This window comes from Panthera pardus, unplaced genomic scaffold (genome assembly GCF_024362965.1).
Source record: "Panthera pardus isolate Hobbes unplaced genomic scaffold, ASM2436296v1 HiC_scaffold_22, whole genome shotgun sequence".
In the NCBI taxonomy this organism is placed as follows: domain Eukaryota; kingdom Metazoa; phylum Chordata; class Mammalia; order Carnivora; family Felidae; genus Panthera; species Panthera pardus.
In genome coordinates this window covers 50720716-50748582 of record NW_026526788.1, presented here as the reverse complement: position 1 = coordinate 50748582, position 27867 = coordinate 50720716, and the positions used below count along the sequence as shown (strand labels likewise).

Here is a 27867-nt window from a genome sequence, read left to right as displayed (position 1 = left end):
TTTTTAAAATTATCTTTCCTCTTTCACAATAGTGTTCTTTTTCTCACTTATTTTCTTCATATCAATATAACATAAATGCACATTATTTGTAAAAAAAGGCAACTTCTTCTTAATATACTGATTCTACTACTTAAAAAAAAATTATTTCCAAAGTTGGTTGAGTACAATGGTTAGATATTTTTAATACTGCTATTAGGAAAATCAGTATTAGGTTTTTAGGGACTTTCAACTTAAAGGAGGGAATTCTATTTCAAGAACATCATGGAGGTAAGAACCAGCAAAGGAAGAGGCTGTGATTTTACATGCACTTTCTCCTTCCACAACCTTTACAGCAATTTCTTTTAGGAAGAACTTTGATTTGATGAATATAATGAGAGAGAGGTTTACAACAAGAATAGATTGACTAACAGCCAACCCCTTAGTATGGCTTAACAGGCCTCAAGATAACCACTTTTTGCATAAGACTGAAAAATAATAAGCCATGTATATCAAGTAAAGCAGCAAAGCATGTACTTTTAAATGAAGAAGAAACATTTTTCAAGAGTCTTGAAATATTGAAAACATCTTAAAAAACATTTATTTTTAATGTTTGTTTTGGGGGTGGGGGGTGGGGGGGGGGGAAGGGAGAGGCAGAGAGAGAGGGAAACACAGAATCCGAGGCAGGCTCCAGGCTCTGAGCCGTCAGCACAGAGCCCGACCTCACAAACTGTGAGATCGTAACCTGAGCCAAAGTCGGACGCCTAACAGACTGAACCACCCAACTGCCCAGAAATACTGAAGCATCTTACTCAATTATACCTGCTGTTTATCCTTAATACAAATAATAAATAAGCCAGTCTCTGTTTTTCTCTTAAAGTATATCAAAATTCTATTAAGCTGGCGGTCTTCTTTTTTACTGCTTCACTAGGTTTTGTTATTTTAATGGCTTGAATATAAAATTGTTTTCATAGACTACCAATTCCTAGCTCCAAAGGAAAACAGTAAAGCATACAAAGCTTTTATTTCCATTGTGGTGGACAGACTACCAAATGGAGGAAGGGAGCGCTGACAAGGACTGGGGATTCTTTTCAGCCCTCACACTTGGCTTTCTTGCAAGCTGGAAGAGAATCATCATCTGCTTCCGATGGCCGAGGTTTCTTCACTGTGGAAATAATTCCAAAAGCAGTTTTTCTAGTTTCTATAAAACAAACAGGCAAACCGTAGTGTTTAAAGTTAAGACATGAGTGAAAAAGAGGTGGTTTAACAAGTCTCACACCCTGTGACTTTGCCTTACAGTATCTGTAAGTGATAAAACCAGAATGAATGGCTATGGATTCTGATGCCATTCACCATTACTACCTTCTCCCCCCAAGGTAGATAAACATCAGTATATTATTTACATCTAATTCCCTTTGAAGGGATTACTCAAGGGTAAAACTGCAGGGCAGGTTCTCCTTAACGGTGCATCCATGGCATCTTCTGTAGTCAGGACCCAAGTCACAGACCTTGGCGTGGAAGACGCTTTATGTATGGTAGAGAAATGAATCGAGACAGCAAGGTCAACAGTCAACTGAATCGCTCCCATGGTGATTATGTGTGCTCACTTCATTTGACAGCACGTACCATATCTGGGTCCCTCACTAGGTCATCAGTGTACCTCTGAAGAATCAATCGTATTGTACAGTCAAGCTCCCAGCAATGCCTGTTATCTAACAGGTGTTCAATAAATACTTGTCGAGTGAATGAAGAAAATCAAGCTCACGTGTTTATGGATCTCTTGTATATTAGTGACAACAGAAAAGAATGGGAATTATGAGATGTTAGGTCAGGCTGGCAGCAGAGTTCGACTTAAATCTACCCAATTTCAGCTCAAAAGATACAACTGGGCCAGGCAGAGATACCTACCTAGTGTTTCTTCCTACCGTACACTGAGATAAGCACATTAGGGGCAAATGTAATAGAAATGGAGGCACCCAGAAGAAGCTGCATCTGCCTGGATGAATCAGGAAAGTATTGTAACAGAAGTAACACTAGGAATACGAGACAGACAGAGAGAGAGAGAGAGAGAGAGAGGAGAGGATTCCTTTGCAAAAGCATGGAGAGAGAAGTAGGAAGGGCCTAGTATGTTTAAGAGACAATAAGCTGGTGTGAAGGAGGAGTGTGAAAAAAATTAGGGGGAAACAGGGCAGGAGGGAGAGCTTGTGAAGAACTACCATGCCATGAAAACACAGATCCGAATTTAATCCTTATGAAATAAGGAAGGACTAGGGAGGAGAGAGATCCATTAGCACCAAAGAGGCAGAATCAAAATAACTTCATGAACATAAATTTAGTTAAGAATTATTTCTTGTTTGAAGTAATAAAAGTAAAGTTAATTCTAAAGAGTTACGCAAGTTACGCAAGAGAGTTACTTTCTCATTTATCAGGATTAATTTACCAGGTCTACTAGATCTTTGCCAGTTATTTAAAGCATTTTAGTTTATAAAAGGGACAGAACTTCTGTCAAGGTCATTAAAATGCCAACTTCCCCTGTCCCTTCTCTACAACCTCCTTAGAATTGCTCTTCACTGGTTTCTGGAAGCCCAAAGGATCCACCTAATTCTGATTCCCCATAACAAGCCTTCCGGTGTTGAGTGGCAGCTACTACGTGTTCTAAGTCTTCTGTTTTCCAGGAATGCATTCCGGCACTGCTTTTAACACTTTCTCTTATGAGGTTTCCAAGCCCTTTCAGAACCTACTGACCATCTTCTAGAAGAAGTGCTCCTGTGTACTGCTGCCCTTCTGACATGTGGTGCTCAGGATGATACACATCAGCTGGGACCTCATCTATGCAGAGGGTAATGAGACTTTGAATCCTCTTGCTTCAGATTCCTTTATTTCTTCTAGTGTAACCTGAAGCCGAATTAGCAATCTTAGGAACCCACCACACCACAATCTAATACTGATCTCAATGTCAACTAAAACCTGGGTAACCATACTGTCTCCTCTAGATGTGTTGATAATTCTGCAGGGACAGTAGGCATACACTGGGACTGTCACACTAGGGTGAAGATGACTGCTACCTTAAAGTCCATAGGGCTTCCTTTAGTTTAGCTTCTAGAAAAGCCGAGCTTTATATATGACCCATGTTGAATAGTTGAGTTTTTTAAAGTCAAAGGCAGAACTTCATATTTTTCCCATTATATGTTCTTATTAGTTTCCCTTTCTTGTTTAATCTATTTTGGAAAACCAATTGTTATCCAAAATCTCAAGGATTCCTTATGTTCATTTAAAACAGACAAAAATAATGGCAGAACAACCAAAGCATGAACCAACTGTTCCCTAATTTCAAGCAAATCTTGATGAAGTCCTAATTAATGTGGCCATTCCCAGAGCTAATGTGATGGAGTCTAGGCCATATAACAATCTCAAACTAAAAATGTTGAAAACTGAAGGAAAATCATCTAATTCATGGTAAGGCAATACAGTACCCAGTTCTCCCAAGTGGAGATGAGATTATTAAAATCTAGACACAACAACACGGGCCTCAGTAACTCACCTATTCATATGCCACATAACCTCATCTACATGTAGCAACCTATTTCTGAAGTTTAAAATTCATCTAGGTGATATCAAGTAAACTGGCTCGTGACCACTACTATTAATGCTAAAAATCACGAAATGAAGATAGGACAGCAGATCAAAGAGTACATTTTTTTCTTTTAATAAAACCTCATTTTCATTCTCCAAAGTCTTGGCATATCAAATACTTGTGGTTTAATTTTTATCATCTGATGAATAGGAGGTTCCGTGGCTTCAAGTAGGGGCATTAAGGTGAGGAGGTAGATATAGGTAAATGAAATGGGAGTAAAGAGTATCTATAGTGAGCACATAGGTGAGCATGTAAACAAAACGTGAGAAAAAGGATCACGAGTTGTAATACGTGTGAAAAATGACTATTTGGGTTTGTTGGTTGGGTTTCGAAAATGCATCCGCTGTTTTGTGTTCCTAATAAATGGCTTAACATCAATTTTTCATGTTTCAGTTCTCTAAAACAGTGATTTTCAGCAGGGAAGCATGCCCCTCCGGAGAGAAGGCAGGGGAGAAAGGGAAACTAGAAGCCTATCGAACTATAGACAGGGATACACACACACAGAGCTGGAAAGACACATTCCGTCCTTATTTCTGCAACACAGGCTATATTCATTCCACAGACTACACAGAGTAAAGCCCAAAATGAAGGGCAAAAAGCGTTGACAGGTATAGTTAAAACAAGTTGAGCGAAGGCGACCCTGAGGGAACTCTGCAGAGCAGGACGGTAAAAGCAAATATGGCTCTGCTGTCTGATAACAAAGACTGGCTCCTAAAATGCCCATTTGGTGTCTTTATTGGAAGAACCTGCTCACCTCCGTGTAGAAGTGCTGCTCGGCAGTTGGTGGACACGGCAGCCCTGGCATCACTCTCAGACAGCCCGAACAGCAACCCTCTGGTGGGGCCATTAAAGCTTTCAACCCAGCATCAGCCAAAGACGGGAGATGAACAGAAACAGAACTGCCAAGGCCAGCCCAACCTGCTCGCGCCAAGAGACTCTCATTCTACAGCAGCTCTTGGCCTGAATGGAACAGGCATCTGCAAGGAGACCCGCTCTAAGCTTCAAGAGTCCCTCGTTCCCCTTTTTCTACTTCACCCTTGACCCAGAAAACAAAAGGATGAGGTTCTCTCTGGCCTGATGTAACTTGCTTTTGAAGCTATTAATTGGTAACCTTATGGTAAAAGGTTAAAAAAAATCTTGCTAAGCCGCAATAGCACATCAAATTCCAAATTTCCTAAAAGAACATTTCAACAACTTCTAATGCAGGAAAGGATACAAGTTCGCCACATCGTATGGGCCTCTTATTTCTAAAGGCTAAAATAAAATGAAAAAAAAAAATAGGAGAGAAGTTATTCATAACATTTCAATGATTTCACCTGCAGTTAATTAACAGGATGCTTAAGCATCCAAAAATAAAGAAATCAATTGCATAAATTTCAGTTCTTATAACTTTGATGGTTTTCTTAAGTTGCTAAAAGTTTCTAAAAGAACCTTGAAAGCATTTTAGAATAGCATAAAAACAAAATTTCATATAAACAAAAACTGTAGCCCAAAAGGAATGGGGATACATTTTACTCTTCAGCAATTACAATGAGCAAATGCAGTTCAATATGAAAATACACAATAAAGATTCATTACATGACTATTTTAAATTTTCCTCTGGATTTGTAACTTGAAAAGTGAAAACAAAGTACTCAAAAGCAGACTTACCCTTTCCGCAGCACTAGACAGAATTACATTCTACAGGACAGAAAGTGACCAATATTATTAATCTTAGATAAATGTAAACCAAAAAAAATTGAAATCTTCTAATACAAGTAACCAGTAATCACTTTATAACATTTTAAGGTTCTACAAATACCAACCGCTTTTAAAGATAAGGTAAAAAATCAAAGTCAAAGAATGAAAGAGCTTATCATTAACAGCAGCCTATATATAACAAGAAATAGAATAAGCCTTCCCACCAGATCTTAGAAAAGATTAATTTGTTTAAAAAACTAGTCGAAAAGGTCATATAATCTTAATTCAACTCACTGATGACAAACTAGACCATTCTTTTCACAGTAGGTAAACTGCAAATTCCTTATTGGAAGATAAAGGGTTTCAACACATCTCGCCACCCCACCTCATGTTATTTTCCTTCGGTATTTTTCTTTCCCTTAAAATTTTCAGGGCTCAGTGAGATGAGAGAATTTGTTTCTGGGCCTCAAGAATTTTGTGCTTTAGGGAAAAGGAATTAGTTAAACAATTCTAGTGTATTAATAATAATTAACCGCTAGATTTGAAAAACATCTGAAAATTATGGGACCATACCTTTCCTTTGCAGATCTGCATCAAATTGAGGGCATTGGAAATTGTGTACCTTCTCATTGTGGAATCTTTGATGGCAGGGCTGTAGACGAGTTCAAAGCCCACACCTCGGTCAATTGCCTTCACAGGAAATAAAGAAAATAAACCGTCCCGGATAAAAACACACTGCCCTACTTTATTTTCACTAAGATTCTCCCTCATCTTCCTCCTCAACCCCACCGCCCACCTCCTGCATGTCAAGGTACAGCCTTAAACAAAGGCAGATTTACGCCCGGATGGCACCATCCACAGGAGAAGGTAGGTATGTGGCTCTGTTTGATCAACAGTTCATCTTGGCTGTGGAAAAGCTGACTTTATATTAACAGGAATCATGGGGAGGCTATGGAGAGCAAAGTCCCAGGGCGGGTAGCAAATGCACCATTCCTCCATGAACTATTAAAAGGAAAATGGAGACATGCTCCCTATAGTTAGGGTAAATAAACTATTTGCAAATATAATAAAACCAAAAAAAAGTAATTTGACCCATTAATGAAGAGACAAAGAAATGAAGAGCTGAAAAAAAGCTCCAAGAACAGGCGTGGGAAGACATCTCAGGTAAGTCAATTATTACATACGCTGAATGAAGGAAGTAGTGTGAAGGAAGTGCCAGGCACTGTGCTAAGAATCTTCTGCATATATTTAACCCTTATGATACCTTTATCAGGCCTTGTGGCACAGACTGCTAACTGCCCCCAGTATCTGTTCTCCCCCACCTTTTTTTTTTTCTTTTCCTGGTTCTCTCCTTTTTCTTTATTTACTAATAGAGTCCCTGAGTTTTGGCTGGGCTCATGGATGCCCAACAAAAAAGATGGAAGAAACCTGGGCTCTTGACGATTTCGCCCAGATCACCAGACAAGCTTGGCCTCCCACGCAAGGAAAAGAAAAGTTCTTTCCAACTTAAGGCATTCTCAATAGATAGGCATCCACAGGTAAGAAAACAGCCTGGAAGGAGTGGAAACAATTGAAACCCACCACTACACTGTTTATCTCTTCTGAGGAGCAAGTCAGTTATCTTCATCCATTCACAACAGATATGTGTTAAGCCAACCACGTGTGGAAATGGTGAGCAAAAGCTAACATGGCTCCTCCCTTTTCCGAGCTTATAGTTTAGTAAGGGGACTATCAAATAATTACACAAAAGCACAAAACTTCCAACTCTGAGAAGTGCGATCAAAGAGAAATTTAGGAGTGGGTGAGGAAGGAATTGAGGCAACAGTAGAGAAAGGAGCATTTTCAGAGGGAGGAGCACATGGAGAGGCTCTGGGTTGGAGGGAGTATGGGAGCACTGGGAGGAGGCTGTGGGCTGGGGAAGACAGAGTGAGGGGGCCCCTATGGTGGGAGTGGAGGCTAAGGAGGATGGGAAGGGCCAACTGTGCAGGTCGTTAGGACTGGGGACAGGACACAGCAGTGGGAAGCATCTGAAGGATGCTACCACGGGCAATGGCAAAGTCACTCGGTTGCAGCGGTGTTCTGAATGAACAAAGGAAGGACAGCAGGCACAAACCAGGCAGTATGGTCCAAGTCTGTGTCTGGCAAATGAATTTCTATCACCCAGAGGATGAGTTGGGGGTGGTGGGCTATGGCCGCTGGAGGTCTACTCCTGAGTGTCCACAGGGAATGGAAAAACCTGTCTTCTTCCAGAACTGGGAGCCCACCTTGATTTAATTCAGGCTCCTACTTTCCTCCCTGAACAGACACTGCCTTTCTCCCATCCCCCAATCTTCTCTTCACTTAACTTGGCCTCCTGCCTTAAGGCTCTGAGATTTTATTTTAGATTTCCTTACATATCTGATATTAGTTAAAATTTACATGCTATTTTCCATACTGCAACCTTCCCCTCTCCCCTTTTCTGACAACTTTTTCCCACTCCTAATCCTTGGGCCTGTGTTGTTTATTTCCAGGAATGATGTCTGTTATGACAGTCTTTGTGCCATAGTTAAATATACACCTCATTCCTCCTGCCTGTCTTGTACACTTCTCGAGAGCTGGTGTCATGGTACTGTGTAAAACATGTAACTGTCTTTTATATAAAAAGCGTTTAATATATGTATATTCTGAGTACACAGTAGCTTACAGAAAAGAGGTTATGTGATAATGCTGCTCACCAAGGATTATTCATATTAAAAAGAAACAGGGTGAACTTGGCTAATTATTCAACAGAGAAACCAAAACACTTCCTTTAGCCATACTTTCAACTATTATCCCGTTGGATACTTCTCTTACCAGAACTACTAGTTAGCCAAAGAAGCTGACATTTTTTCTTCATCCTTCTATTTGCTGAACTAAAACACAATGCAGTTGAGTAGAGAAGAGGGGAAATAAAAAGATGTGGACGAAACACACAACTGGGTGATCAGGTCATAAAGTATTCCTAACTGTATCTACAATTTTAGCCCCCACTGGGGATAAGATCAAAATGAAAAACTCCTCTTTTTGGGGATGGGAGGAAGAAAAGTGACAATTATCAGCTTAATTAGTTTCTAAGAAAAAAGTTGCCTTTGCTCTTAGTACATTAATCAAGTTTGCTTTTATTTTTTTTTTTTGTTTTTTTTCAAGTTCACTTTTAAATAGCTAAAAGTCTGATACAGAAATCATACATAGTGTGCTATTGAAGACTGTGAATATTTCCTTCATAATACTACCGTATTTTAAATTTTAGATAGATAAAATACAGACTCATTACCTGGGCCTGCTTCCAAGACCATTCTAATGTAAATTGCCTTACAGCTCATCAAATGATTGTTTCTAACAGCCTCTTTTATGAAGAATGACATTGCCTGCCTGATTGGCTTTTGTTCATATCTCTGACCAAGGTTCTGGAATTGGCAGATGATTAGATTTCTTTACTAATGAAAAATAACAGTCATAATGACACTACAAACCAAGGGCAGGTGTGTGATACTTGAATTGAGAAATACTGGTGGTAAAATTCCAAGAACTAAGCAAAGCTTAAGATGACAGGATGAAAATAGGCAGTTGATTACTAGGACAATATACGGATTCTCTGTTAATTTCATAAAAATTCTTAATTGAATTCAAAAGGATTCAACACCCTTTTGGCGTGTCATTTATTTAAGACAGGTAGTTTGTTCATATAATTCACAAATGAAAGGAACATAAGAAAGCAGTATAAAGGGGCGCCTGGGTGGCTCAATTGGTTAAGTGTCCAACTTGGGCTCAGGCCATGATTTCATGGTTCATGAGTTCAAGCCCCACATCGGGCTCTCTACCATCAGCGCAGAGCCCACTTCAGAAACTCTGTCTCCCTCTCTCTCTGCCCCTCCCCTGCTCATGCTCTCTCTTTCAAAAATAAATAAACATTAAAAAAAAAAAAAAGAAAGAAAGAAGGCAATATAAAGTCTTACTTGTACCTCTGCTCCCATCTGCCCCATCCCCACCTCCCATAATTTCTATTAATTTCTGTGTCTTTTTCCAGAGTGTCTTCATACAAATAAATATGAGCAAATATGAATATATGTAATCTTTCCTCTTACTCAGAAGGTAGCCTACCACATTCTTGTTCTGACTCAAAGGGTTTTCCAGGTCAGCTCATAACTTCTGCACTGTTTTACAGCTGCATAGTATTTCATTTTAGAGGTATGGCATGTAATTAAACAAGCCTCTACTGACAGACGTTGGGTTGTTTCAATATACTTGTAGAATAAACACTAAAGTGGGATTGCTGGGTATTATGGGTTGACAACATACCATAAAAGGTATGTTGAAGTCCTACCCTTCCGTACCTCAGAATGTGACCTTATTTGGAAACAGCGTTGTTGCAGATGTAATTACTGAAGATGAGGTCACTGGCGTCTACTGGATGACTGGTGTCCTTACAAAATGATGACCATAGGGAGAACACACTGTGAGGACAAAGGCGGAGACTGCAGTAACGCAGCTGTAAGCCAAGGACTGCCAGAGATTACCAGCAAGCCCCGGAGGCCAGGAAGAGGAAGAAAAGGATTCCCCTACAGGTTTCAGAGGGAGCATGATCCTGATGGCATCTTGATTTCAGACCTCTAGCCTCTAGAAGCTTGAGACAATAAGTTTCTGTTGTTTTAAGCCACCCAGTTTATGGTACTTTGTTATGGCAGCCCCGGAAACTAAGACACAAGGTCAGAATGTAAAGCATTTGGGATTTTGATGGTTGTTGCCTAATTACCCACTTCCCAATAGCGATCGTTCCAATTTACACTTTTCGAAGCAATGCATGAGAATGCCTGCTTTCCCTCAACCTTACGACAAAGCGTATCATCAGACCTCTGGGTTTGTGCCAGTTAGGTGATTTGAATGTGAGTTTTTCCTATTCTGATGAATTTAAGTACCTTTCATGTTTGAGAGCCATCTGTATTTCCTTTCCTGTGAAATGTCTTTTTCATTTTCTTAATCCATTTTAGAAAAGGGATTGTTCATCTGGCTTTCTTAGCTTCTTTTCTAGGAGCTCTTTATATATTAGAGAGATTAGCCTTTTGTCTCTGATCTAAGGCCAGTCTGTCATTGGTCTTTTAATTTTCTTTCTGGTTTTTATGCCACACAAAAATTTTTGAGACCGGCAAGTTTGCTAGCACTGGTGGAACATTGGATCGATAAAGCACTCAACACACTTAGGTTCATAATATGTGTGATGAAAAAGAAAGTTTACAGAGCACTCTCACCCAGCTCAAGAATATATGGCATGATTCCTGGAACAATTTCACCGCTTGAGACACTATTTACTGGACAGTTCTCAGTGGGGACTAATGGGACCATGAAGAGAGAAATGTATTACAGTTAAAGGAAGTGCTGAGAGGAAACCATCAGAGAGCAGAACACATACAAGCACCGAAATAACTCCATAGACTGGAAGTCATTGTTGAATGGCAATAACACCGAAAAAAAAAAAAAAAAAAATCAAAGCGAGGGTAAAAGTATGTACTGCTTAAAAAAAATTCTTCTCAAAAACCTGAATTCCTAAAGATCACATTTTGAACTATGAAATTATTCTATGCTTAACAAAGAGCTCTGCTGTAAAGTAATTTTAAATAGCATTTCCCAGTGGGAAATGATAGCAGATTTAGAATCAGAGCTGAATACAATTCCCAAGTCAACTTTCCTTATCTGCATAACAGAGGTCATCAACATCTACCCACCCTACAGCTACTGGGCTAGAGCAGGTGAGTGCCCTACACCATAAGTTAATTACAAGTCATCTGATTGTCCAAGAAGAGGAGCTGAATTCAATTTTTTTGAAATCCAACTATCACATGGTAAAGTTGTGGTTCCCATACAAGTTACCCAGGCTCCAGAAGAGGTTTGTAGATTTTAGAGGAAATTACATAATTGATATCATGGTGCCCTAAGCACGTGCTGAAGACAACTGAGGGGTTGTGAGCTGTAAGTTGTACAAATGGAGTGCTCTGGTGTGCTGCTCTAGCCCCTCCTTCATAATCCCAACCGCCTTCTTCTTCTGTCTTTATTGAGGAATAACTGACAAATATAATTGTACATGTTTAAAGTATACCATGCAATAATTTGGTACACATACACATTGTGGAATGGTTACCAAGATCCACATAATTTGTACAGCCCTCGCCTGACAGTTAACGTAGTCAATACTTTTTTTTTGGTGAGAATGCTTAAGATTTACTCTCAACAACTTTCAAGTACACAACGCCATTCCTATGAACTGTAGTCACCCAAGTACATTAGATCCTCAGAACTTACTCTTCCTATAACAGAAAATTCACATCCTCCAATCATCCCAGCCTTTTGAGCTGATAACTGTCCCATGGCTTAAAGCCTCTGGGTAAAGGACTAGTGAATAAAATATCTTAATGCTTTTCACCACCACAAAGAAAAGAGTACAAATCCTATCCAAATTAAGATCTGTGCCCCATAGAGTGATCCTTATAAAGCCAACCTATCAACTTCTCATGGCCAAAGACAAGTTTACTCTCAAGTCCAAAGAAGCATGCAAGGACTAAGACTTAAGACTTAACGGTTACCCACATACTACATGTTCCATACTTTCGTGGTGAATGTTATTTCCATATTTTGATGTAAACACGTTGCTCCATATCTAGAATAGCTATTATGAGATACAAATAATACATACGCATCCATACAACTCTCATTCCCCCTGAACAATAAGCTAGCTACCTTATTATATGTTTCCAGTTTCCTCTCTCAAATGAAAAATGGATGGTGAATAAATTAATAGGGACTTTTCTGCCTCCTGACCAATTCACACCACAGCCTACTCCTACACTAGATGAAGACTAAAAATAATCTTGCACAGCCTTTCCTTCCACTCCATCATGTAGTTTTTATTAAACAACATATGTAAAATGTTCACACCAGATTTTTTAAAAAAGCAGACACTATGTTAAATACTGCATATCCCTCTCACTTGTCAAATTTTTACTTTTCAGAATTCTTAAATTGAAGTATGTGGGAATTAAGCCAAAAATATCCATCAGTTTTCCTGAACTTACAGATGGAACCGGACAGTGGACTGTCCTAGTGCCACTGTCCCCAGTGCCATCCTCCTCGTGCTGCCCCAGTGCCCCACTTCCCTCCTGGCCTCTGCTTCCTGCCACATACTGACAACCCGCTCAAGACTAATGACGAGCAGGATTTATCCATGTTCCACGAGCTGCACCTTAGGAAGCTAAATTAGACATATATTCATTCCACTGACAAATTTTAGGAAGTATCCAGCATAGGCAAGATAGTAGGGTAATTTCAAAAAGGCCCAACCCACAGGTGGTTCTCTCTAGAGGCTCACAATCAGGGTTGAACAGTAGGGCACATTCCAAAGAAACGAAGTGAGGGGCGCCTGAGTGGGTCAGCTGGTCGAGTGTCCGACTCTTGATTTCGGTTCAGGTCGTGATCTCACAGCTCATGAGTTTGAGCCCCGCGTTGGGACTCTCAGCTGGAAACGTGGAGTCTGCTTGGGATTTTCTCTCTCCCTCTCTGCCCCTCCCCCACTTGTGCACACATGCCCTCAAAATAAACTTAAAAAAAAAAAAACCCAAAAACAAAAAACTGAAAGCCTTTACCAAAACAGCCACTGAGAAGCTTTCCACTGTCATGGGACGTGAGGAACTGTGTGCGGTGCACTGCTTTCCAGACCATAGACCTGGCCTTAGAATCCACCACATGCTACTACGTCCTCCCAACCAAGGACACGGTTGGTAAAACCACACGTGGGTTTACTCAGGCCAAGGCCTCTGGAAAATGGCCTTCCTTGTTCATGAAGATGAAGAGAAAGGTAAACAAGTTGCAAGCTGAATAGCAACTGCCAGTGGCTGCACCTCCTAACTCTAGGGGGTGCCATTTACGTGGAAACTGGACCGGCGGGTTGAGGCTGGTAAAAAGCCTTGGCAAACCTCTAGAGAGACTGGTACCTCTGGAGAGGAACAATACGTGAGGCCAACAAGACTGCCATCACCTTGGGTGCTGTATTAGTCTGTGCCTTTTACCACAGGTAGCTGGGGCAGAGCAGAGATCTCATCTGACGGGGTATCGACCAGACCAGTCCCAACCCTATGACTGAAGAGCTGCACACCTTCTCCGTGCTGGCCTTCATTCTACCACGCTTCATAAGCGAGCTGCTCAACAACATAGATCTCCAGCTCCAAAATGTGATGATTTGGGGTTTTCTCTTACTGTCTACTTATTTATCTATAAGTACCAGTAAGAACATGGGAAACAATGATTTGAGCTTAATGAATACTGTATGTTCAGTAGCACTCTCTATTTATCAAAAAAGCCATGGTTTATAGCTTCCCCTTTACATATATGACTTTAAAATTCTGAGTACTTTTCAAGTTTTTTAGTAGCATATTTTTAGGGGTAGAACATAAGCCAACTGAAATTTTTCCACACGGATTCAATTTTTGCACACCACATAGATCAATGTTCTCCTCTCACTGTCTCCCCCTATTCTTGGCATTGAGCCAATTCCTTAGCAGCGGCGACAGCAAAACAAAACCCAACGAAGTTGTGATTCTACAGAGACAAAAGAATAGGGGAGTTATCGATCTTGAAAAAGTGCATACATTTTTAATTTTCCAATTCTGACAGGACTGGGCATGTCATCTGGACTGTCTGCTGAACCCTTTTTCTCCTTCAAGAGTAGTTTTGGAGAATGGGAGACAGGTTTCGGGGCTGCAATTCTAAAATAACGTCCTAAGCCTCCCGCAGGATCTGGCTGCCCAGCCAAACAGCTGACAGCGTGCTGACCTGCCGGCTATCGATGTGAGCTACTGCCACCTTTACGGTGAGAGAAGACGGACAAGAAGGTGTGACAGACGGAAGATAAATGGCAGGGAAAAACAAGAGAAGCTACGTAGAAAGGGAATGAGAAACCTTCTATCGCAGGGGAAGGAACAAACTTCCCTGCACACATGGCCGCCCTCTTAGGTGATTATAAAAGTAACCCTGGGGCTTTTGTGCGAAAACGGCAGGCATCAGTGCAGGTTTTCATTGTGCTTGGACTTTGCCTACGGTGCTTTCCGTGCCCTGCTCCTTCCTGTTCCTACCCGTCCTCGCTCACTGGTGCCTCAGGAACCCTCGATGTATTTTTCCCCCCTACCTCTTCTTTCTCAACTGCCCAGTCCCCTTCATGTTCCACGTTCAGGCTCTAAGTGTCTGTCATTATGGCTATCCTTTTAAGAAATATCCTTCATAAACTCGGGTTTCTAAAGCCTTTTAAAAACATCTCAATAATTTACTGGATAGTTTTTAAGTTCCCTTTCTACCTTTGGTCAGCTTCCAAGAATAAAATCCTCTTTTCTAAACTGCGTTTGCTTTTTCCTTCTAAAGAACACTAGTTCCTTTTGCCCCCTTTCCAGTTTGTTAGTGCAAATTTGTACAGATTCACATGTGGAATGGAAAGTATGACACTTACCACATTAATAGGGGGTCTTTTGAAGTAAAATGGTAGTTTCTCTGTTACAGTTATGCAGACTAAATCCACATCTAAATGTGTACAAGCAACCTGTCAAGAAGAAAAAAAATAGGTAAAGCCAAAGGAAAAACTGGTTCATCTTAAGAAATATGGTTGTACTTGATTTAAAGGAATATAAATAGACGTGGTTCACTCCAGAGGCATCATAATGGTTCTGTGTTGAAATGTGTCTGTCAGTGATTAGCCATTCCTTCACGTTTGGGTGAAAGGTCTAATTGTAATCTAGCTGAAGCAGTGATATGTCCACAGACCATCTCAACAGACGGAGCCTAGAGACCCTCTAACTCCTGGTCTGCTACATAAGGATGGGTTGCTAAGAGAGGCTCAGTTTCTGGAAAGTAACTTCAGATTGTTCCAGAAAAGAAGCAATTAGTTGTTCTGAAATCCAAGGGGGAAAAAAAATAAGCCAAAGGAATATAGGCATGGTCCATTTATTCCACAGATTTATTTTTGTGCCAGGAATTACCCCAGGCCTGTGGCTACCATCAGTCTACTGAGTGGCTAGAGGAACACTAACATGGCCCTACCAACAGCATTCTGTTCAAATTCTAACAGAAATAGTCTACATAAATGGTCCAAGCAGAGCTGTTACAAATCAAATGATACTGAATCCATTTTTCAACTTTTAGTTTCCTTTTCCTTTGTTCTAATTTTTGCTCTTATTTACTGATCAATAGTCAGCATTTACTTCCAAAAGGCTTTAGAAATGGCTTACCAAGAACAAAACCAAACAAGTAGATAAGGAAAACAGGATAAATGGAAAATCAGGGAAGCAAACAAAGCTGGGGAAAGGTTACAAGCATGAGTATAAGGCCAAAACCACTGCTAGAAGATGCAGATCTGGCTCTGACTTCACCATGACTTGATTTACGGTGACAGAATTGGCCATTTCATACCGTGTTAAAAATAAGCCTTACTGACAATGTGGTGCATATAGGCTTGATGAACAAATTCAAACTGCCAGGATGGCTATGCTGGCAAACCAACATCAGGGACATGCACGGAGGGGAAGGACAGGGTAAGGAAGAGGGGTAAAGAACATGCAATAATGTCCCCCATATGACTGGCCTGGCCTTCTACCAGTGACAGGAATGTCACACCTCGCCTTTTTTCTTCAGAATTCCCACTTTGGTCATTCCTACCCCCACAGCAGGGCTTTAGGAAGCAAGCAGTGATCAGAGACTGCTTGGCTTTAGACAGTCATAGTAACTTAGTAAGCCTGGGAAGTAATGCTGTTTTGGCAGAAACATTTGGCTTATAAAGAATCTGCCCCATCCCAAATGCTACAGCTGTCCAACTCATAAAAGACTCATTGAAAATTTGATAAGAATGGATGAAAAGCTCCGAACAGAAGACAAAACAAGTTCAGCTTCTGGTCACCATTTTCAAACTACCAGAATAGCAAAGATCAAAAAGTTCAGTAATCCATTGCTAACAAGGGAATGAATAAACAGGTACTCGCTGGGTCTTTAAATTAGTACGGGGTCTTGAAAAGCATTTTAGCAAAAGGTATCAAAATTTTAAACACACATCAGCAATTTCACCTGTAGGAATATATCCTATAGAGACCCTCTAGAAATATATTTTATAGCCATCTGCCCTACAAATGCTCGAGAATACTAATTAGTGCAAGGACAGTCACTGCAATATCAATCACAAAAGACGCAACTAAATATCCCTCTATATTAAATAAATTACAGTCCCTGTAAACAATGGAATATGCTGCGTCCTTCAAGAGAATAAGGTACATCTCCAATTGATATTATGGAACCATATACACTGTTAGATGAAAAAAAAAAAAAAAAGCATGGTGTTAAGAAGGGAAGGAGGGAGCGGAAGGAAGGAGTAGGTAAATACCTATTTCTAAGATACACAAAAGCTGTTAGTAGCGGTTGCCTCTGGAGACAAGGGACCGAGAATTTTAGGTAGGAAGAAAGCGTACTTTTCATTGCACACTGCTCTATATTGTTTGAGTTTATTATCATTATTTTTCATTTAAAAACAGATTCACTTTTTCAAAGTCTGTTAAGCATTCTTCCCCACAACAAAGCTAAATTAGGTTACATTTTAACTTATGTATTGCTTTTTCCCCCTCTTATGTAACAGCAGCTAATTCAAAAATATCTCTTGGGTTGGTGTAAATACGTGTATTATAATAAACGCTCAGTTGCTCCATCTAACACCTCAAATGTAAAATGTCTCAAGCCGAATTCTTTTGTTATTTTTCTATTAATACAACTGTTTAATCGATACATTTCGGTAACTATGAAATAAGAGCTAATTTCACATTATAATGAAATACTTTCCAAATCATTAAAATGGACTAAATTATGTTCAAGAAATATTTGCAATTAAGAACTTCATTATGGTGGTTTTGGCAAGTTGCGTATGAATTCATATCAACTGTTCTTCGCCTTTTTTTTTTTTTTGGCCAAGGACTCCTACAAGGATTTAAGGGGTTTGCACGTACCCCCAGATACATTTACCTTTGATTCTATGAAACAAGGGAAACAGGAGGGTAGAGATTCAGTCTTCCCCAAATCCCCTTCACGGGTGTCAGTTTAATACACGGTGGTACTTTATGATAAGTAACATGCAAGAGAGAGCCAGACTTACCCAGGGAAAAGAGAGATGTCCATAAACAGTACCTCCCAATCTAAAGTGTGTGTGTGTGCATACATATATGTACGTATATATGTAAATATATATATACAAACTCCATTTATTTAAAATGGAGATTACCAGGCCTTCCTCCCAGTAATAAAGTCAGTAAGTAGGGCCTAATAACCTGCATCTTACAAACACCCCTACCAATTCTGAAGCTGGTGGAGTCAGGCTACAGCTGAAGCAGCACTGCCTCACAAGGTACCCTGTCTCCTCAAGGGCCTCAGGTGTTGGGAGCAGACTCTGCAACACAGCTCTTCAAAGGGTAAGGCACGGATTTTGGAAGGAAGAACTAAACAGAACTTCTATTTCCATTTACTTTTAATTCATTCTCTTAAAATCTGTTTTGTGTGTGTATATTCTTTCGTAAATCACACTGATATAATGGAACATACAAACAATTTATACGAAAATAAACATACATGTACTGGGGATGAAGGTTCAGCATGTTTTTAAATCAATAGGGAGACCCCTTTGGCGACCACTGCACTAAATAACTTGAATTCTCCTCGCCTCTCCTCCAGTTACTTTAAATCTCAAATGGGAATAACTAACTCAAAAGTTCCTGAAGCTTCTGTATAACACTGTCTGCCAAATTCCACTGCCATCTCCCATCCCAAGAAGCCTTGGCTAATGGACTCCCCTCACAATCTTTCATCTCCGCCTTTATCCCCTGGGGTAACTATGGAGAGGGAGGGTTTATCCATGAGACATCTTCCAGACACTCAGAATGGAAAATCATATGTTATTTCCCATGGAAACAATGCTATTTAAGGTGGTTAGGTTTTAAACTACTAATTGTTAACATATGTGTGTGTGTTTGCTTTTATGACTCATTTTAGAGACCTCAGTTTTAGAACATTACGTCTACAAGGACGCTTGTTTAAATTCTAGATAATCAACTTAAAAACCAAACAAATAAAATCCCTTATAGAATACAACCTGTTAAGGAACAAACTGCTTGCATCTGACCCAATTCCAGACCGTGATATACCTACGTTATGATTAAAAGAAAAATGTCTTTTTTAAATTGATTTTCTGTGGAAAACGGGGAGAGTGCTAACTTCAACTGCGTCTTAATGAATGGGTAAGATCTGGACAGAGAAGAGGAAGATGTTCCAATTTCAAAAACTGTCACCATGTCACTTTCTGAGTATATCTGTATAGTCAATTCCAAATATCTTGCATGTTATTTATAGCTTTAATCATCTCCCAGAGTATTTCTGACAGTTCTACCCACCATATAAAGCATGTGTTCATGCTTTTGAAGTCACACTTTTGAATAATCTGAGAAGAACAAGGATAGCTGAACCTTGGATGTGAGGGTTAGGGGCGCCAACCCCCCACTTCTGACTCTTTAAAAACTTAACTACGAATAGCCTACTATTGACTAGAAGCATTACTGATTACATCAAGGCCCGATTAACAGGTTTGTATGTTTTATGTATTAGATACACTATTCTCATAGCAAAGCTAGACCAAAAAAAAAAAAAAAAAATTAAGAAAATCATAAGGAAAATACATTTACTTATACATTTATTCAATGTATTTATTGAAATTACATTGTACATTTATTGAATGTATTTATTGAATTACATTGTACATTTATTCAATGTATTTATTGAAAAAACTGCATAAAAGTGGACCCTTGCAGTTCAAGTCCATGTTGTTCAAGGATCAACTGTCGTAAGATAAAATGGCGAAATGAAATTTTAATGTACTCTAAAACCTAAAGTCCTGGCTTTACCACATACTACCTGAGATTAATAGCAAATCATTTAGCCTCTCAATTTTCTCTTCTAAAAAATGATGATAATAAAATATATCTGTCCAGTTTACTCCCGGGATTGTTGTGTTAAAGATAATACATAGAAGTCTTTGGAAGTATATATAAGTGTATGTCTTTTTTAAGTGTTTTGTTTGTTTCTCCAATCACCAGTAAATGGCTATGGAAATGAAAACTGTGTGCTTCAGAATCAATTCAACAAACAAATGGACAACACAAAATGAGGTACACAGCCAACTTTCAGTCTACATTATAACTAAGTTGCTGTTACTTAATAACAAAACTAAGTTGCTATTTAAAGAAGCTCCACACACCCATGCCTCCTCCTTAGGGTTTCAACACTGAATGAGAGTCTCCTGTGGAACCTGAAAAAAAAGATACTCAAGCCCAAGACCTACTACATCAGAATCCTGAGTAGTGGGAGATCTGACTTTCCTGATTTTTAAAAATTCCACAAGGGCCTCTTGAAAACAGAACCACTTGATCCAACTCATCTTTTCCTGAAACAAAATTCTTGAGAATTACTATAATTGGGTATTTTACGAAGGGAATTGTCAAGAATTTTTTTAAAAAGGCATTCAAAGATAATTTGTGCTGTTTCATTCATTTGTGCTAATTCATTTTGTGTGAATTAATATGAATAATTGAGAATTGATAGTTGCCTTAAAAACTAAATGTAATCACACATCAGCCTCCCTAGTCAACAGCTCCATCTACTGGATAAACTTAAAGGAAAACTTCCTATAATTTTAGAACAGACTTTGCTTAAAAATTAACCATGCTATAAAATTAAAACATCAAATACCAGTACATTTTTTTCCCTACAATATCCGTTGGGTGGATATAGGTTTGGTAGATGGCTATTTTCTTGCATCTAGATGAAGACAACATTCAGAACTTTCTGCTGTACCTATTACACAGAGTGAAACATATTCCTGGAAAAAAAAATTACAGTTGGATTTTTTTCTTTCCTGTTAATCACTTAAAATGCCCAGTGTGGAAAAAAAAAAAAATAAAATGTAAAACAAAACAAAATAAAATACTCAATGTATTTGGTCTCAATTTGACTAAATGACCAGACATGTTTAACAACCTTTCCTCCTGAGAAGTCATGGAAATGGCAATTTTAAAAGTACAAAGGGAATTAAATTCATAAAGGCTCTCAGAACAGGAAGGGTAATAGTAGGAGCAGATGGCTGATGCTGAAGGATTTCAAAGACTAAAGGCTGACTAATCGTGCTGGCATATGGACCACACCTCAGAACATGCAAAGGAGAAAGCTAACAACAGGGAGGAGATCTTTTATGCCATAGTAGAACTTTGCACCTTTCTCTCCTCACAGGCAGCAGTGAGCAGCATGGAGGGCAGAAACTGAAGTGATTTCTGAGCTAGAAAGAGACAGACCAATATTTACCTAAGGGCAGTTTCAAATGGATGAACGAGTAAGTGAATGAAGCAGAGAAAAAGAAACAGAAAAACACCCAGAGGGACTCTTTCAATCTGAGCCCATAAAATATCCAGCAAGATGAATAAAACAAAACAAAAAACCACATGCCACCTAAGCACCCTCTCATGAAATTCCAGAATTCCAAGTGTAAATGAAAAATCTTAAGTTTCCAGACGGAGTGAAACAGGGCACCTGCAAAAGCACAACATCAGACTTCTTACGTAAAATAACAAATCCTATTTTCTTTCACTAACTGTTACTTACATGAAATAGTTTTTCTGTCTTTGGAAAAACAGCAACGATATCATACAGCCGGACCCTTGAAGACGTTGCTCTCTGGCAATACAAAAAGAATGTTATTGTACAATAACGACGAGCACACACATGGAATTCTGACTCAGGGTCTAACTGCACTTACATTGCAATCATGCAATACTTCTTATATGCCATTTCTGCTTTGGTTTGCATGCTGACAGAAAAGACTGCCTAAGCACATGAGATTTTAGATCCCACCAATTATTCTCCTTCCTACATTGTTACACTGTGACTGGGTACCAAACCGTGCTTGAGATAGAAGAATCAAATTGGATAGCTCTTGCTCCTACAAGGGAGTGGAGGAGCCTGCCAGACAGTGAGCATCTCCTGTGTGCAGGGCACGAGGGATACAAAATCATTTAAGGTGTACCTCTGCTCTCGATGAACTCACCATTTTTTTGTGAGACAAGAAATACATGTACTAAGTATGATACCGTCAGGTTCACAATGAGAATACTCTTAACTAGAAATTGAAATGCTAGATGTGCAAGAATATACCTTACAGTCCTAGGACAGAAAGGGAAGAACACTGGGGCGCCTGGGCGGCCCAGTCGGTTAAGCGTCCGACTTCGGCTCAGGTCATGATCTCGCGGTTTGTGATTTCGAGCCCTGCATTGGGCTCTGTGCTGACAGCCTGGAGCCTGCTTCAGATTCTGTCTCCCCCTCTCTCTGTCCCTCCCATGCTCATGTTCTGTCTCTCTCTGCCTCTCAATAATAAATAAACATTTAAAAAATTTTTTTTAAAAAGGGAGGAATGTATCAGTTAGAGTTACTGCTTCAAAACGAAAATCCCCAACTTAAGCTGTATGTGTGTGTATATGAAAAGGCTGGAAATCCACGCAGCTGACCCCTAAAGACGGGTTTGCACTGCACAGGTCCACTTACACATGGATTTTTTTTTCTTGATAACATTTTCTTTCCTCTGGCTTATTTTACTCTAAGAATATGGCATATGATACATATAACATACAAAATGTGTGTGAACTGTTTATGTTATCAGTCAAAACTCATACACGGATTTTTAACTGCGTGGGGTAGGGGTGGGGTGTCAGTGCCCCCAACCTCAGTGTTGTTCAAGGGCCAACTGTATACTCAAACGGTCTCTGAATGATGGGATAATATGTGATATTTATTCTTTGCCTGTTTGCACCTTTAAAATGTTTACTTCTTACTTTGTAAAAAGAAAAGGCATTCTAAAAATCAGAAGACGAAAGGGGAGGGGTGAAGAGAAGCTGAAGCAGACAGGAAAAGCTGCTGGGAAAACCCATGCTAACACAGGGCAGCTCCTGGTCTTAGGAAAGTCCAGATCTAGGATTCTTTGCCCTCTACTTGGCCTCTCCCAATTGGAAACGGGACAAAAAGGGGCCACCAGGATATTATGGTAACAAGAAAAAAATGAACGTGTTTGTGACCCACCAAAAGTCAGCTCCTTTACACCTACCTGGGCCTAGAGAACCAGAACCCTGCCTTGCAGCTGTATAAAATCCCCAAGTTTGGCTTTCCACAATTTCTTTAGCAATACTAATCATTATAAATGAGGCCAGCCTTTCCCTGATGACTCCTTTTCTATGGCAAAGGAGTCTGTTCCAGCTCCCGATAAAACTCAGTTTCTCAGGGATCTTTCTCTCTCCTTCGTGAGATTCTTCCCATTCGCAGGAGTACTTCCCTCTCCCACCTGACTAACCCAGACAGCAGGTTCTCATCCAAACTTCCCTGTGCCTTCTGTTCCCCTGTGGAGTCAGTTTCTCGAGCAAAGTCAGCATCACACGCCATCTGCACTTCCTCACATCCCTACCATTTCCATGGAGATGGTTTTTGCTAAGGCAACCAAGGAGTTCCTTGGCAATAAATCCAAGACATGTTTTAGCCCTTCTCCTGCTGGACTGCTTGGGCCCACTGATGCTGCTCACCCTTCCTCACTTTGCTCACTGTCTTCCTATTTCTTACAGTCCCTCCTCAGTCTCCAATCCTAGCTCCTCCTCCTCTGCTCTACCACTAAATGCTGAAGTTCCTCAGGCTCTGTCCTAGAACTTCTCTTTATATACATTGCACTTGGACCAGGGATTCTCATCCATTGCCATCACTTCATTTGTTCGCTACAGGGTGACCACTTCCAAATCAGTATCTTTCATCAGACCACTCTTCTGAAGGCTACACCCCTTTTTCCAACTGCGCATTTGACCTTCACAATGATGTTCCAAACATGATGCCCTCACACCTGCTCTTTGTACATCCCTTCTCAGGAAAGGGTACCGCCATCTACCTAGGAGGGTGCTTAGGCCATGCCTGGGGAGTCATTATTCTATATCCAATCAACCATCAAATCCTGTCAACCACCCCCCACCCCATCACTCTGTCCAGTCAACCATCAAATCCTGTCAATTACCCCCCACCCCATCACTCTGTATCCAATCATCAAATCTGTCAATCACCCCCCACCCCATCATTTTGTATCCAGTCATAAAATTCTGTCAATCCCCCCTCCCCCCCCCCCCCACCACCTCACCAAACCTCTCAAATCCACTCAACCCCTCTGATCCATTCCTAATAATGCAAACATCATAATTTCACTTCCTCAGTTAAAACCTTCAAGGGCTTCCAACTGCTCACCCTCACCTACCTCCCTAACCTCATCTCAGGTTAACCAGCTCACTAGGCTCAGCCCTACTGGTATTGTTTCATTTCCCAGAACACACCATGTTTTCCTTGGATCCAGGACCTGTACATAATCCATCCTGTGTGGGAACACTCTCTCTTCTGCTCAGTACTATGTAACACTTACTGGTTCTTCTGGCCCCAGTTGGAGTATCAACTTCCTTAGGTTGGCTCCCCCATTACACACTCCCAGAGCATCCTTTATTTACTGCCTCCACCTTTTTTAAATATTCCTCACATTTTAAATTATTTGTTTAGTGCCTGTCTTGCCCATTAAACTATACTTCCTAAGTTCAATAACTGTGTATTATTCACAGCAATATCCCCAGCACCCACCTTAGGTCTCATTCATGTAAATTCAGCGAATAGCAGTTGTCAAAGGATTCTTTAATTACGGTATCCCTATATATGTGCCAAGAGTAGAAGAGATTGTTATGCTATGTGGATTCTGAGGACAGGGAGAACAGGCAGGTGTCATGCCCGGGGGCAGGGAATGTCAGAAGGGGGTGAGATGAAAACACTGTTACAACACTGTTCAACCAATACAACTTACAGGATCAAAAAGAAGCAAAATTAACTTACCAAAACATTGCAGTGAGATGGATCCGAAACGATAATTGTCAGTCTAGTTAAAACTTTAATCGGTCTTGATTTTCCCTATAATCAAAAACATTCTATCAAAAAAATCTCAAAATACAAATGAATGATTTTCCATTTTGGAAAATGGTCATTAAAAGGCACTAGCAATAGGGGCGCCTGGGTGGCTCAGTCGGTTGAGCATCCAACTTCAGCTCAGGTCACAATCTCGCGGTCTGTGAGTTCGAGCCCCGCGTCGGGCTCTGGGCTGATGGCTCAGAGCCTGGAGCCTGCTTTCCATTCTGTGTCTCCCTCTCTCTCTGCCCCGCCCCCGTTCATGCTCTGTCTCTCTCTGTCTCAAAAATAAATAAACGTTTAAAAAAAATTTTTTTTTAAATAAATAAAAGGCACTAGCAATAAAGGGTAGGAACGATCAGTAAAACCTATTCTTCCTTCTCAAGGAATTTATAATATAATAAGTGAAATAAAGACATACATATGTTAAACTACACAATGAGATTCTTTAAAGGTTATAGGACTTCAGGAAAAAAGACCATTAAGGAAGTATTGACTCGATAGTATTGACTTGATTCCTTCATGAAAGGGCTGAGTCTTGAAGGAAAAGTAAGGCAGGTAGGAAGGAGCAAAGCAGGTTAGAGAACCCTACATAAAACTGGGCATGTCTGAATAGGTATTATACTTCTTAAGCAACAAAATACCCACCTGTACAATTGGCAAAGTTGTAAAGAGTTCAGACACAGCTATTGGTTTTTCAATTTCCTACAACAAATGATAAACAGTTACCCTAGATTTTACATGTGAATGGAATGAAGCATAATAGAAAACTTATAAGGGCTTTTCAGAAAAGTTCATTTCTGGCATCCAGAAACACTAAATATATTTTTTGTTTTGTTTTGTTTTGTTTTGAAAGGAAGAAAGCTGATAAGCAGAGAAGCAGCTGAGAACATCAATGGATAAAAGGGATGAAAAATCGTTTTTAGACTGGAATAATCTATAAGGTACAGCTGTTGGCCTAAAGAGAAACATACATATTTACTAGCATGTTTAAGAAGGAAATCAATTAGTAACGAGTCCAAGTCAGTAAAATAAAAAGGACTAAATACTGTGATTACCATTCAGTCAATAACAATATACTTTTAAAAGTTATTGCAAGTTATTTAATTAACATCAACTCAACTTCAAGAATCCTTCCATGTGCCCTGGTACTTGACAGAAAACTCTGCATCTCCCCCACTCTTAACATACAAAATAAGATAGTGCCAAAGAGCTTGCATTTAAGAAATATGCTCATCTGTAGCTTCTATATTACCCATATAAACAAAAACAATTGTAAAAGCTGATTATTATTAACTTCAGAAAATGTTCTTTACCTACCTGTTTCTTTTCCTTAAATTCAACAACATGATTGATGGCAACAACTGAATAGCCCACTGAAAAGAAAAACTGAACATTCTTGTTAAATGTAACAACCTCTTTGCTGTACACACAGGCTCAGCCTGACTCAGGTCAAGATTACGGGTCAAGAGGGACCATGTGAGCTCTGGCTTCAGACTGCCTTCTTCCGAATCTAAGCATTACCACTTACAAGTTACTCAACCTCGAGTTTCAGGTTCCTCAACTATCAAATGGTGCTAACAACAGAACTTCTCTTACACGGCTGTCATGAAAATTAAGATAATAAGCAGAGATGTTTTAGAGCAGGTGCAGGCACAGAAGCAGGGCTCTGTTTGACCTCTGTGGTGTATTATTAGCGTGACAGCTTTTTTCTCGCTCATTTCTTTTGCTTTTTACCCTTACTACTTCCTGCAGAGGCCCTTTTTCTAGGGAGAAATGGAATAACAACTCCCTCATGCCACTGCTCACTTCCCCTTTCCAGCTATCCACCATCAATAGATTGGGAACTCTGTGAGGGCAGGGCCTGCCTTTATCAGCCTCAATGCGGCACTGTTATGGACATTCAGACAACCAAAAATACGTCTAAATCATGACTCCTATCTTCAAGTTATTTAAACACCAATGGGGATGACAGGATACTAATATTAAAAGATAATGCTTATTAATGCCAAAAGAGTGGTTCTCCCTCTCATCAGATTTGGTCCGATTCCCTTCCTTCCTTCCCCTCTCAAATAGTTATTGAGCATCCAGTATTTGACAGGCTCTGCAGAACCTCTTTATTTTTAAACCTCTCTATCCTCACACTTTACAGTGGAAGGAAGAAGGCAGCAGTCACTGTCATTAACTCCAATAATTAAAACAGGATCTTATCTCTCAGGGCTTCTGCTTCCCTTGGATTCAAATATGAGTAACATTCTAACACGCTGGCCATGCTGCTTCCCTCCCTAGTACGACCCCACCACCCTCCCCTTTTTAATAACAGTATTCCAACAATGTCACCCTCAGGTCCCTGCCCCCTTCTCTGAATCTCCACAGCATTCCCCATCAGTGCACCCGTTTCCCAAATTGCTGCGATACTGCCGTGAGGCAGGAAGCGGGGGGGGAATACTAAAAGTACAAGCTAAGCATTATGTATATACTCGGAAGCCCTGGCTTCTTCCATCCATCAGCCGTGGGGCTCTACACAAATCTCCCATCCTCTCAAAGCCTCAGTGTTCCTCAATGTGCAGGAGAGAAGGAGCTAGACTGGATAAAAGCTCCCAAGTGCCTTCGAGTTTCCCGCGCCCGGGATCAGAGCAACACCGCGGGGGCATCAGCTTCCAGGGACATCCCAGAGATCCCAGGAGACCTGGACGAGGACAGGCCCCGGGCTCCTCCGGATTGTGGCCGATGGTCTGAGGGGCAGCGAGGCTGGGCAGGCACCGCCGCCCGCGCCTGGGAGACTCACGGTGAGCGGCGTTTTCCACCAGCCCGCGCAGCGCCTTCAAGTCGGAACCCGCTCTCAGGTCCAAATCCGCGAACACCGCCATGCTGAAGTCACATGAGCGCCGCGCGCCCGTTAGCGCAGTCGCGGGGCCCGCCCCCTCTGGCATCCTGGGAATTGTAGTTGACCTGCACAGTCCGCCCCTCCCTCCTCCTAAGTAGTCACTTCAAGGTTATGCGGCGCTTGCCTCGCCTTCAAGTACCAACAAAAGTTAGTGTGTCCGAATCAGCAACCTCGCTCCAATCCTTTGCCTCCTTCTGAATGAAAATGTTTGGTTCCCCCCCGGAGGGGTTCACAACTCCCACCATTCCTCCTAGAAAATACTGTAGAAAGTGATTCTTTCGAAATGCACGCTTACAACGTTTATTGAGCGCCTGCCACGAACCAGACCCTTTTGCCAAGAGCTAGAAGCGCTTTCGAAACACTCGTGAGAAACCCTTTTCCCTCCTCCTGAAGTCCATTCCGTTGTTTAAAATGGACTTGCCGAGAAGAGGGAGAACTGACCAGAAGACCTCGGAGAAAGCGTCATTTTGCCAATCAGAACGCGTGGTGCCCAGCACGCTGCTTAGTCTTGCGGTCGACATCTGCAGCCACGAGATGGCAGGGCTCTCTCCGGGACGAGCGGTAAGCTCCAGTAGTGGTTTAGCCAGACACGTTCGACAGGGGAGGTGCA

At 40.7% G+C, this 27867-nt stretch overlaps 1 protein-coding gene across 1 annotated transcript; it reads right to left on the bottom strand.

Moving 5' to 3' along the window:
- Positions 1-981: 981 nt before the first annotated feature.
- On the bottom strand, positions 982-27278 carry RPP30 (ribonuclease P/MRP subunit p30). The gene is made up of 11 exons (XM_019445054.2): positions 27159-27278; positions 25691-25746; positions 25019-25075; positions 24302-24376; positions 21014-21085; positions 14793-14882; positions 5864-5980; positions 5261-5290; positions 4827-4864; positions 4365-4444; positions 982-1177 (listed from the first exon to the last, which is right to left on the bottom strand). Exons 1-11 carry the CDS (start codon positions 27238-27240, stop codon positions 1068-1070), a joined length of 807 nt encoding a protein of 268 aa, XP_019300599.1. The 5' UTR covers positions 27241-27278; the 3' UTR covers positions 982-1067.
- Between the last annotated feature and the right edge of the window lie 589 nt (positions 27279-27867).

Coding starts and splice junctions, on each gene's coding strand:
- RPP30 (XM_019445054.2), bottom strand. CDS start 27,240: ATGGCGGTGTTCGCGGATTTGGACCTGAGAGCGGGTTCCGACTTGAAG. Junction 14,883..21,013: donor AGACAGAAAAACTATTTCAT/GTAAGTAACAGT, acceptor TCTTCTTGACAG/GTTGCTTGTACACATTTAGA. Junction 5,981..14,792: donor AAAGACCCCCTATTAATGTG/GTAAGTGTCATA, acceptor TTTCCTGTGAAG/GCAATTGACCGAGGTGTGGG.